General features: G+C 46.2%; 1 protein-coding gene across 1 annotated transcript in view; it reads left to right on the top strand.

Annotated features, from left to right (window-relative positions):
- Positions 1-76: 76 nt before the first annotated feature.
- LRRC41 (leucine rich repeat containing 41) overlaps positions 77-12,888 on the top strand; it is a 17,500-nt gene continuing 4,688 nt past the window's right edge. The window contains 4 exon segments of the mRNA XM_032494177.1: positions 77-293; positions 3,861-3,947; positions 4,609-4,679; positions 11,163-12,306. Of these exon segments, the coding sequence (XP_032350068.1) occupies positions 95-293; positions 3,861-3,947; positions 4,609-4,679; positions 11,163-12,306 (1,501 nt within the window). The 5' untranslated portion in view covers positions 77-94.

Below are 12,888 nucleotides of genomic sequence, written 5' to 3'. Positions count from 1 at the left end.
CTTCCCCACATCGCTGATAGAACCGTCCTAACTGCTGACCTTTTCAAGATGGCGTCCCGCGAGTGCCACCCTCGGGCTCGCGCACCTCCCCAAGATGGCGGCGCCCGAGGCCTGGCGCGCCCGGAGTTGCTGGTTCTGTGAGGTAGCGGCGGCAACGACCATGGAGGCCACGTCCCGGGAGGCGGCGCCAGCGAAGAGCTCGGCCTCGGGCCCCAACGCTCCCCCCGCCCTGTTCGAGCTGTGCGGGCGGGCGGTGAGCGCCCATATGGGGGTTCTGGAGAGCGGGGTGTGGGGTAAGTCGCGGGGTGAGGGGCTACCTCTGGCAACGAGCGGGGGCGGCCCAGCGGCCGGGGGGCGCGGGGGGCGAGGCCGGGAGGCCCGGGGCAAGGCCCAGCCCCGGGCACTGGAAGCCTGACAGAGGAGTCAGAGCATGAATTCCGTGAGTGACAGGACTGAGCACGGTAAAGACGGAGACCAAACCCGCAGGTGGACCCGCACCGCGGCCCGGCTTGGGGGCGCGGGGGGCGAGGCCAAGAGGCCCGGTCTGGGGTGAAGCACGCAGGGCCCGGCCGACAGAGGCAGGACTGACGGGCCGGCCGTGGGCACCGAAGTGACAGTCGGGCTGGACCGGGCTGGGGAGTTATGGATGTCGAATGGACGGCCAGGGATGGCTCTGCTGCTTGGGGGCGGGGGCCGAGGTTGGGAGGCCCGGCCTGAGGCCAGGAGGCCAGGCCTGGGGCCACCTAACCTGATGGACGGCGCGGGGCCTCCGGTGTCTTCCTGACAGAGCGTGGGGACCGAGACTCCGGGGGGCGAGAGTAGCCGGTGGACTGGAGAGCGAGGGGATGGGGCTCCGAGAGAGGCCGAAAAGCTCGGGGCTCCGAGGCCTGTCTGACGGCCCGGGGCTGAAGGGAGCGAACTGACGGCCGGGGCCTCGGGTACCAAACTGATTGAGCGAGGGACTGACGGGCAGGGCACTGAGCGCCGGAGGCCGCTCGGATTGGCCGGAGCTGCGAGAAAGGGCCCGAGAGCGGGTAAAGGGAGGCCCGGAGCGAGTCAACAATCGACGGAGGCTCGAATGACCTACAGGCGGGAAGGGCCACGGAGGCCTCAGGCGGGGCGACTGCCCGGGGATCCCGAATTGGGAGGGGGCGCGGCGCCGCTTGGAGGCCTGGGCCCAAGTGGAGTGAAAGGAGGCCTCGGGCCTGAGAGCGGTGCGGACCGCCAGGCCCGGAGTCGGTTGAGGGAGCCCAGGCCGAACACCAGAGGCGGGCGGCCCGGAGCGCTGAGATGAGGGCCGGGGAGGGCAAGCCGACTAGCCCGGCCGGGGTCTGGGAGTACGGCGGCGGAGCGGGCCGAGTAACGGGGAGGGAGGCCTGCAGCGGACGGGTACGAGGAGGCCGAGCCATGGGGTGGTACCGCCGGTGGCAGCCGGGCAGCTGAGGTGGATTTCTGTTCGGCGACGTGGGCATCAATAGTGAGAATGAAAGAGGGGGAAATGAGGGCTGGGATGGGGGTCGGGGGTAGGCCTGCTCGCACAGGGGCCAAGGCAGGCCTTGGGCCTGACAGACTGCTGGTGTGAGGGGGTGGGGCCCGGAGGCCTGGGCTGAAGTTGGGTGAGGAGATCGCAGGCCTGGCCAGGGCCCGGGGGAAGGGGGAGGGGTGTAGGAGCGGAGGCCCGGGAGCCTGGGGGTTGGGGGCCTAGAGAAGGCCTCAAGAGTGGTGATGGTGTCTTTGCCAAGAGAAAGGCCCGGGTAAGGTCAGGAGTGAGGGCTGGAGGTCCTGGCATGGGGGTTTTGGGTTACAGCGTGAGGAGGCCGATGTGGAGAAAAGGCCTTGGAGTTTGAGGGGTTGGGCCTCCAGGAATAAGCCCCACGGCTGTGGAGTGGTTAAAAAGGTCCAGGGATATAGGAAGGCCCTTGATGAGGTGAGGATGGGGCACCGATCCTGTAAAGGCCCAAGTGTCTTGTGTGGTGAGGGAAGTCCTCAGGCCTGGTGGGGGCAGGGGATTGTGGAAGCCCTGTATCAACAGCTGAGAAGAGCAGGATCAGGCTGACGCATGGGGAATGGGAGAAAAGTCTCAGTGGATCTGGTTTTGTCAGCCTGGAGCTTCTGGGATGCTAAACCTGGCTAGGAGGGAAGAGGACTGGGGTGGAGGCCCCAAGTTAGGAAGGGGAGGCATTAAAGGTGTGGGCTAGAAAGAAGCAAGGAGGAGCCTGGCTTAAGAAGAATGGAGAAAGGAAGAGAGGAGTTTGTGGATAATAAGGGATGAGAACCCCTGTGGCTGTGAGAGGGGATAGCTAACAAAGGGGAGCATATTGGAGGGAAAGAGGAGGAAGAGCTCCTATGGGCCTAGCCCAGGTAGACAGTCACACAGAAAAAGCTGAATCAAGTTAGGCCTCTTAGAAGGGCCCAATAAGAGGCCTCTAAGCAGTGCTATTTTGGAGGAAGGTCTCAGTGTGGGCTAACAGCCAGGAAAGGCTTCCTGGAGGTAGTGGACTAGCATTGCTTTGTGTAAAGAGAAAGGAGGGGAGAGTGAGTAGAGACAGCAGGAAAGGATACAATGAGGAAACTTAAGTAGAATAGGTATGTTGTACCGTGAATGCCAGGATATGGAGCTTGGAGTTTATCTTGAGTGCAGCAGAGAGACTACATTAGTATAATAGCATAGGGAATTAATGCTTTTTTTTCAGGAGATACACTGAATACTTACTATGGACAAAGAATTGTACTGGGTTCTTGGATATCAAGATTCAGTTATTCCACAAGTAAAGATAAAAGGAGATCCTGGAATGTAAAATTTGAAATTTTGAAAGAGTTTCCTTAGATGTGATATACTCCAAAATCTTCAGACTTGTTCTTGGCAGGACAGAGATGATATTGACAGGATAAGAAGGATAAGAATAGTAATAGCTAACATTCAGTGAAATTATGGCGAGGCATGGTTTTAAAAAGATTATAAGCATGATCTTTCATTTTCACAGCAATATTATGAGGTAGTTATTATTATCTCCATTTTTGAACTAAGGAAGTTGAGGCTCAAAGATATTAACTTGCCCATGAATTCACAATTAACTAAGTAGTACAATCAATATTTCACCCAGTTTTGTCCAGCTCTAGAGACTAAACCACTTAGCCACAATATGGTAATGCCTCTCATATCTAGGGAAGTCAGCAACAACAGATTTTGTTTTTAAGATATATTCAATTTAGAGTATAGAGCCTAATTATTTCTATTTTTCATAGGAAAGTACTAGTTTAGGATATGGTGGGGGCCGAAAGGATGGAAGTGGCCAATCTGGAAGAGTGGAAAGGGGATTCGGGAAAGGCTTAATAAAGGACACATGATAAGTGAAAGATGAATAGCTGATACGCTGAAAGTGACAAGGACAGCCCTGGTGGAGAGAACAAAGGCACAGAGGCAGAAAGCAGGGGTTATATGTCAGGTAAATGAAACAAGTAGTTTAGTATGGCTGAAGTGTAAAAGGCAAAGTAGGGAGCTGAAGAAGTTAGTATGGTCCAGATTATGAAGGACTTTATCATGCATATTTTGTAGGACCTTTTAAATGCGGAGTGGTTCATTATATGTGGGCAGAAGTGAACTACCAACTCCTACATAAGCCTATCAGCTTGCTTTGTGGGATTATCTCACCCTTGAAGATATATGTGTGCCCCTGAAATTCCAGCTGCCAACAAAGTGGATGAAGATAAGTGGACCAGAGTTTGAATTAGACTTAGGTTAGCTTCTCCAGGTTCCATTTGTCAAATGAGAAGTCTGCCCTTCTGTTTTCCTTTCCAATAGGATAAATAATGCTTGCAACCCTGGGAGAAAAAAGTAAATTTTGTGTTTGGTTTTGTAGCCCTCCCAGGCCCAATACTTCAAAGCATCTTACCTCTGCTCAATATATATTACTTGGAGAGGATTGAGGAAACTGCCCTCAAGAAAGGTGAGTGTCTTTCTGTCTCTTTTTCAGTCAGTGATTGTAAGCCAAGGCATCATGATGTTCTTCAGGTAAATATTACACCTGATACCTGCATAGAACTTCATGTTTTTCAAAAAGTACCCTCCCACTTACTATCCTATCCCTCAGTGTCCTATAAGACACAAAACAAATGTGTAAACCCTATTATACTAATAAAAGTGAGACCACAGGCACATCACAACTAATAGCAAAGCCAGATAGAACCCAGGTCTTTTCAGTTTTGGTTTTCTACTTTATCAAGCTGCCTCCCAAACCCCTCATTGGACAACTCTATTCACAGCTAATGTTTATCTTACTAACCTTCATGTTCCAAACACTGTCCTAGGCACTTTACCTAGAGAAACTCACTTAATATTTTCAACAACTCAGTGAAATAGCTACATTTTACTACATTTTATAGATAAGGAAACTGAGGTGCAGGAAAATTAAGTAACTTGCTCAAGGTCACACAGCCAGAGTATGGTTTGCTGATATTTAAACCCAGGCAGTCTGTCTTTAGAGCTGGTGGTCTTTACCACTCTGCCATATTGCTCCTGTGAACCTATAAAAGGACATTAAAAGGCTAGTGCACTTCACTCATGGTGACCGTGTAGCACCCAATTAAATGTGATATTTCTCTCTATAGGCCTCTCCACTCAGGCCATCTGGCGCCGACTATGGGATGAGCTGATGAAGACAAGGCCTTCCAGTTTAGAAGTAAGTTAAGACACCATGTAGAATTCTGGCCTGACCTTGCACACTGAAATCAGGAATAGCACACAAACAGAGTGGGCACCAGTAAAGTGCAGGGACAGGGATGGAATGAATTTGGGAAGAGGGCTCTGATGGCCTGTTACAAAGTTCTTTCCCATTTGACATTTGTCACTGACTAACTTGTTCACCATGTTTGCAGGTGACACAAAACAGGGAAAGGTAGTGATCACAATGGATGGCAGAACCTAGATTCAGGTCTTGACAGGGCTGGAGCAGTGGTCAAACCTAACAAGATGAAATTTAACAGAATAAACCAACTCTTCACCTGAGTCTAAAAAATTCCAATTGCATGACCTCAGAGTAGTGGGTGGAGGGGTCTGGCTTAGCAGCAGCTTGTATAAAAAAGATTAAGGGGGTTTAGTTGACAACGTGCCGAAGCCACTCATATAATGACTGTATTCTGAGCTGTGTGAACTAATGTAACTATGATGTAGACTGAAGGACAAGGGGGATGATAGACCTGCCTGGCTCTGCAGTGGTCAGGCTCTCCCTGGAGTATGGAGAAAGAAGTCAAAGCCACGTCACGTGAGTCACATTTGGAAGACTGGAGATGTTTTTCCTGAAAAAGAGAAGACATGGGGAACATGAACTGTCTTGAAATATTTGAATGGTTGTCACACGAAAGGGGGATTAACAGACTTGTTCTGGTTGAAAGCTAAAGGAGGATAAATTTTTGCTAAACTAAATGTAGAAATTTTAAACTCTGAGCTTATTGGTGATGAAACAAGCTAAGTCCCAGAGGTAATAAGCTTCCCTGTCACTAATTGTTTAATAGTTAAGAGTCTGGATAACTACCTAACATGAGAGTATTGTGGAAGAAATTCAGCATTGTAAGAGATGCTGGACAAGATGACTTTTAGGGCTCCTTTTAGCCCTAAGAGTCTATTATTCATTGGTTCACTCACTGGAGCTCTCATTTAAGTAGAATTCCTTTTGTTGCTCCTAATGAGGTGACAGGACAGATTGAGTTCAATAAACATTTACTAAAACTTACCACATCTTATGCTAAATATTACAAGTACAGACACAGTCCCTAATCTTGAGGAACTGCCAGTTTAGTGGGGACATCTGCAAAGAAATACATCATGTATGGCAGAGTAAGTGGTATGATAGAGTGTAGCAAGGAGGCTGAGGGAGAAGGGGGCAAGAAAGTCTTTCCTAGGAAGTAGTATTTGAATTGGGCTTTATAAGTTAATGAGGCCAAATGACAAGAGAATAAGCTCTTATCAGGAATTGGAGATTTAATTCGGGGGGATACACTAGATTCAGTAACATTCAGCTCCATATCTTTCAGCTTTTCCACTTCCAGATCTAGGTGCAACCCCTGGAGTTCAGTGTAATGATGTTGAGGCCCAACAAAATTCTCAGGCATTATATGTGGGAGTTAGGCCTTAGGAGGAGAAGTCACAGAATGTTAGAAAACAGCAGCGGCTTCCTTCAACCTTTAAAGAAATATAAGATTTCGCTTTGTCACAGTGTCTCCCAAGCAGTATGGTTGACTAGCAGGTGATGGAGATTATAATGTCTTCCTCTCAGAGAAAGCTCTTTTTCCAACATTATCTCAAGCTTCCTGGAAAGGAATGTCTATTCATTATCTTGTTAACTTGTCTCAGAGCATTTCAGAATATTTAGGAAGCCATAGGCTTGGTGGCCTAATAGTCACCTACAAAGAGGTCCTGATATGGATATAAAGCATATCCATTCCAGAGGGTGTCTTCTTCCACTTCCCACTTCTGCATCACAGTAGCCTTCACTTCATTCATAATTCAAACACATTTGTTGAGTGACTACTCAGTTCCAGAGACTATGCTAGATTCCAGGAATATAAAGGTGAGCAAAGTAGACACAGCCCCCGATTGCTTGTAAAGCAATGTGCTTCAGTCACATGGGAACCACCCAGGATGCTGTCCAGAGGGCTTGCTTTGTTTTTATAGCGTGGAATATTTCCATCTTCGAGCTCAGGTCACACGCATTAATTTCTAATAGTACTTTTTACATATTGAGACTTTTTTTAATTCAAAGGACACTCAATTCAGTAATTACTGGTCTGTTTCTTCCCTGCATATATATAAAATGCCTTGGGGTTTTGTTGGTTGGGTTTTTTTTTTTTTTTTTTTTTTGAATTGAAGATATTGTCTCCAAAGAAGAGAGTGAACCAAAAATCACAGAGATTGTAGAGGAAGAATATGATTAGTATCTATTAAGTATATATTGGGTATTATCCTTGACTTTTACAAACTTATGGCAGAAATAATAAAGCCAAATAAAATAAAGCTTGTCCCAAAAAAAAGCAATAGTATTTCAAAATGTGTAGTACTAGTGTATATGTGTATTAAGAGATCTGTGGGATAAAACAGATATTCTGGAGACAAAGCAATGGGAAAATGAAGGATTATTCAATAAATGGTTCTCTAGTAATTGGTTAACCATTTGGAAAAAATAAAGTTAGAGCCTCACTTTATAATATACCCAAGTAATTTCTATATGGATTAAAGATTACATTGTAAAAAGTAAAAGCACGAAACAGTTTTAAAAAGAATAAAGGTGACTGGTTATCTAATCTCAGGATAGAGAGTACTAGTTATTAAATGAGCAGAACCAAAAAAAGAATATGGACATATTTGGCCATATAAAATGCCAACACTATAAACACAATTTAAAAGGTACATAAACTAGGAAGAAATGTATCCAACAATATTTGCAAAATAAAAGGATACAGAGACTAAGACATAGATGAACATCCCAGTAAAATAAAATAAGTAAAGATTTGGACAAGGCACAAAATACACAAAAATCTCCAATAAAGTGAAAAATGTTCAATCTCATTAATAATAAAAAAAAGAGAAAGTAAAATTATACCTCTTAAATTAGTAAAGTTTTGTTTTAATTTGGTTTGTTTTAAAAGATAATTCCAGGGGTGGGTAGAACTTGTATTTTAATATGTTTTTGGTGGGAACAGAAATGTTACAACTTTCTTGGTGGGCAATCTGGTGATAATTGTCAGGAGTCTTTAAAATACCCAATTTCTCAACTAGAATTTTATGGAATATAAAAATTGAGATACTCACAAAGATTTATTTCCAGATGTTCATTATAGCAAAGTTTAATATAAAAAGGTGGAAACAATTTAAATATTCAGTAATATAGAAATTATTAAATATTTTAGAGATATTAATAAAGTCATTCTAAAAATTTTAAGTACATGGTGGTAAAAATGTTAAATGATGTGGTGGTATAATGTTAAAAAGCCCAGTATTTGAAACTTCAAAATTGTCTCAATTTTATAAAAACAAATGTCTATTCACATGTACATATATACTCCAAAGATTTGGTTTTACACATGATTTTTGATTTGCTTTCTTATATTTCCACAGACAATATTTGTTAGACGAATAACAGTGGACAATATATAGTTCATGAGCATTTGTGGGCTCTAACAGTTTAGTACAAGAATCTATTTGGCTCTCCCTGGTTTGTATACACATTTCTTCCTTCCCAACCAGTGCCTGAGCTGCCAGCCCATTGTGCATGAGCCAGTGATAAATTGTGTTGGTAGGTAGCTGTCATTTCACCTCTTTGATGGTGCCTGATTTCACCTACTCTCACTCAAAAGAAGTACTTAAATCACTTTGCATTGCTTGAGCTATAGTGTATAAGTCCAGAAAATGAGTGGCTTAAGACTAGATCTCAGGTATTTTTCAGCTTTGAAGTTTTAGCATAGAATCTTCTGCAAGGTGGTGATGGAATAAAATGCAGTGAGTTGCTGTCTGTTCGTGCATTAATTCATAAGAAAGAAGCCATTGAGATAGTTGTCAACTAATTTTACGTACTCATTTAATCCTTACAACTCTGTGATATAGGTATAGTTATCTTCCTTACTTTGCAAATGCTGCAGTTGAGGCAGACAGAGGTAAAGTGACTTGCTTGAGGTTACGGTTCATGAACTGCAGACCTGGGATTCAAGTTGAGGCAGTCTATCTCTGGAGTGCATGGTCTTAATCACTACGTCATGCTGCTCTCACTGTGGTTATCACATGTCTGGGGGGTTCCAATTTTAAGTATTCTCTCCCATTGTCTTCATCAACCATGAAAATGTCGAAAACCCAGCATTTAGTTATCTAAAGTACATATTCCACATAGCTTATGCTTGGAAACAGCTATATCTTGGGTAACATTCACACCTTTGTCCATATTTTAGCCCTAGATCTTATAACCATCTGACTATTTCACTTGTGAAGTTGAAGTCTTGCTAGGGTTACCTGCAAGTGTTTTTCAAGGTTGTGAGTGTGGGCTAGCGAATGTTTTTTTTAAAAAGTGCTTCGAGTGAGGCAGGATTTGAAGGATTCAGGAATACTCTCCCTGCTTCCACTTAAGGCTGAGTAGAGATTTAGTTGTCAGGTATTCTTTCCTGCTTCTGTAAGACTCCCACACTGCCGCTGGAGAGGCCTTTCTCTGTTGTTGCTGCCATGCAGTTAGCTCAAACGTGAAATCATTCCTAATTATTACCACAGCAGGCAGAGCCTTGGGGGATAGCGAGGGCAAAGAGAATGACACTTTTGCCTGAGAACAGTAGGGGCCCAGCTCTTGACAAGAACTTCATATAAATTGAGGGTCACCCTGGTATGAGGGAATGCATGGAGGCAGGGTAAATACCAAAGAGAAATGTCTTATTTTTAGTCTTAGGGAACCTCAGGCCTCTACTTCCTTTGCTTCAGGCTGAATAAACACCCAGCTTAATAGGCTCTTCCTCCATCAAGTCCGTTTCCCATTTCCCATCTGGGCTAATTATTAGCAGCAGCAGCAGTAGCATTTTGTATTTTGCAGTTTACAAATTCCCTTAAACTTGGAATGTTTCATTTGCTCTTCACAACAAACCTGTGAAACAGGTCATATTATCCACATTTTACAGATGAAGAGGTTCAAGGAGGTCCAGAGTATAGTGGCAGAGCTGGCACCTGTTTCAGTCAGGTGACTTTCTGTTGCAATCTTAGGAGAAAATGGAGACTTAGAGAAATATTTGTCTCAGTGTCCTTTTAGGGTAGGTGGCAGAATTCCTAGTCTCTGATTCACATCAGAATCAACTGGGGGAGGTTTAAAAAATAAAGATGGATGGACTTTACCTCAGATGTAACACAATAGAACCACCAAGTCTGGGTACCTGGCACATGAATTTTGGAAAAATCTCCACAGTAAGTTCTGATGTGTACCAAAAGTTGAAAATGACTTGCATTCAGAGTTCTAAATGTATCAGAATAGCCTGAAGTCTCATGTCCATCAAATTATTGCCTTGGAGAAAACAAATCTAAGATTTGGTCCCTCCTCTCCAGGAATTTTGATGTCTGGTTAGGATAAGACATGTACACAGGCAGAGCCTCAACCCCATGAGACATATCTACCAGTGTCTAAGACCTGAGTAGTCAGAGTAACAGAGGAGTCCCAAGAGAGGTGAGGGGTAGAAGATCGTTGGAGGGAAGTGGGGGCGCAGACAAATACTAACAGCATCAGGGAGAAATGAACAGCCTCAAAGAGTGAAATGTTAGTGGGTCCTTTCAGGAAGTCTGTTTGGTGTGGCAATGGAAAACATTTCTGGCAGATTTAGGAAAAGATATAGAAGGCAGATTTGGGTCAGTGAGGTGGCCAGTTTGGCCAGAGCAAATCATTCATGAGCAAGATGTGGGAGATAAAGCTTCTCAGGTAGGCATGAGCCATACTGTAGAGAGCTTTCCCTGCCAGGCCGAGGAACTTCATGTGCTGCAGCCCCAATCCCCTAGGCAGTGGGGAGACATTAAGGGTTTTAAATCAGAATAATGTAATCAGTTTTAAAATTTTTACAAAGGTGAATCCAGTGGACTTGTGCAAGTTTGAGAAGGGGGAAGGGGCATAAGGAGAGAAATCGCGAAGCTAATGAAGTACCCAGATATGAGGTGATAAGAGTCTGAACAAAGGTGGTGACATAAGAATGGAAAGTTATTGAGGGTGGCAGATTTAGCTCAGTGGCAGAGCGTCCGCTTGGCGTGCAGGAGGTCCTGGGTTCAATCCCCAGTGCTTCTGTTAATGGGAGGGGGGGAATGGAAAGTTAGGATCAGGTTCTAGAAACAAACATGGAAGAATTTACAAGATTGAGTGTTTCACTTGAGAGGCACTATAGCAAAATGGTTTCTTGGAACCAAATTCCTGGGTTCAAGTCTTGATTCTACCACTTAACTGTGTAACCACAGGCAATGACCACCTTTGTGCCTTGGTTTTCTTACTTGTAAAATGGATTTAATATTAAGACATACTGCAAAGATGTGAGGGCTAAATGAATTTGCATAAATTATTTAGGATGTTGTCTGGTTTAGGAAATAGCTGCTGGAAGGAAACTGGGATAATTCTATGGGTAGCACTCTTACTATCACAGCTGTCTGGCATATTCTCTGCTTTCAGAGTGTGACCTGTTGGCGAGCCAAGTTTATGGAGGCCTTTTTCTCCCATGTTCTACGTGGGACCATTGATGTGTCTTCTGACAGGCGTCTTTGTGACCAGCGCTTCTCGCCTCTCCTGCATAGCTCCCGCCATGTCCGTCAGCTCACCATCTGCAACATGCTGCAGGGTGCAACCGAGCTGGTGGCTGAGCCCAACCGAAGGGTTCTGGAGACCCTGGCCAGTTCCCTGCACACCCTCAAATTCCGCCACCTGCTGTTCTCCGACGTGGCTGCTCAGCAGTCACTTCGGCAGCTGTTACATCAGCTTATTCACCATGGGGCTGTCAGCCAGGTGTCGCTGTACTCCTGGCCTGTGCCTGAGTCAGCCCTTTTCATCCTTATCCTCACTATGAGTGCTGGCTTCTGGCAGCCAGGCCCTGGTGGCCCACCCTGCCGCCTCTGTGGAGAGGCTTCCCGAGGTCGGGCCCCATCCCGAGATGAAGGGTCCCTCTTGCTAGGCTCACGCCGGCCTCGCCGGGATGCTGCTGAGCGATGTGCTGCAGCCCTGATGGCCTCCCGGCGGAAGAGCGAAGCCAAGCAGACGACCAGAGCCGCACCTGCCACGCGGGTTACACGCCGGAGCACACAGGAGAGTCTGACAGCAGGCGGGACAGACCCTAAGAGGGAATTGCTCCCTCCAGCCACCTCCCATGAGGCTCCTGGCACCAAACGACCACCCTCTGCTCCACCCACCACTTCTTCTGCCTCTGCCTCCTCTTCCACATCCTCATCTAAACGGGCTCCAGCTAGCTCAGCCCCACAGCCTAAGCCCCTAAAGCGTTTTAAGCGAGCTACAGGGAAAAAGGGTGCTCGCACCCGTCAGGGGTCTGGTGCAGAGTCTGAAGACCTGTATGACTTTGTTTTCATTGTGGCGGGTGAGAAAGAGGATGGGGAAGAGATGGAGATCGGGGAAGTGGCTTGTGGAGCTTTGGATGGATCAGATCCCAGCTGCCTGGGGCTTCCTGCACTGGAGGCCTCCCAGCGATTCCGCAGCATTTCCACCTTGGAGCTCTTCACAGTTCCGCTCTCCACAGAGGCAGCTCTGACACTGTGCCACCTGCTGAGCTCCTGGGTGTCTCTGGAGAGCCTCACACTCTCCTACAATGGTGAGTGTCCTGGAGGGTAGGGGTTGGGTCTCCCAGCAGCACCAGCTGTGTGCCCAATCCTGTGGACGGGAACAGAGGGTATGATCAGGAAGCTGGCGATGTGGGAGGCAGGTGTGCCCGTGAAATAGTGGCAGACTGTCGGTGCTAGGGAAGACAAAGCATGAGATCTACAGGCTTGATTTAGTTGGAAGCAGGGATTCCTGAGGGGCAGTGAGAACCTAAAGAATGAGTCTATTTTAGAGATAATAGGCAAACCAAAGGCAGGTCAGAGTATAGTGTATACAGGCCCAGCCAGGGCTGAGATTGAATCTCTCTAGTCATACCAAAGCAGCTGTACAAAGAGGTGTGGGATACTTTTTTTTTTTTTTTTTTAATTAGATGAGCAACCTGCGAAGCAGTCCTTAGTTCTTTCCCACCTGGCTATGCCCAGCTAGCCAAACTTCAATTCTGGCTAAATCCAGCTATCTGCCTAGGTTGCTGAACAATGCTAGAGAAAGTCACACAACTGCGCAAATTGGTGCTACTATATACAGTTATCCACGTCCTATAAACCTTGTTTGCAACATCAGCAATTCCCATTCC

This window comes from Camelus ferus, chromosome 13 (genome assembly GCF_009834535.1).
Source record: "Camelus ferus isolate YT-003-E chromosome 13, BCGSAC_Cfer_1.0, whole genome shotgun sequence".
Classification (NCBI taxonomy): Eukaryota; Metazoa; Chordata; class Mammalia; order Artiodactyla; family Camelidae; genus Camelus; species Camelus ferus.
This window is presented reverse-complemented; position numbering and strand designations above follow the sequence as displayed.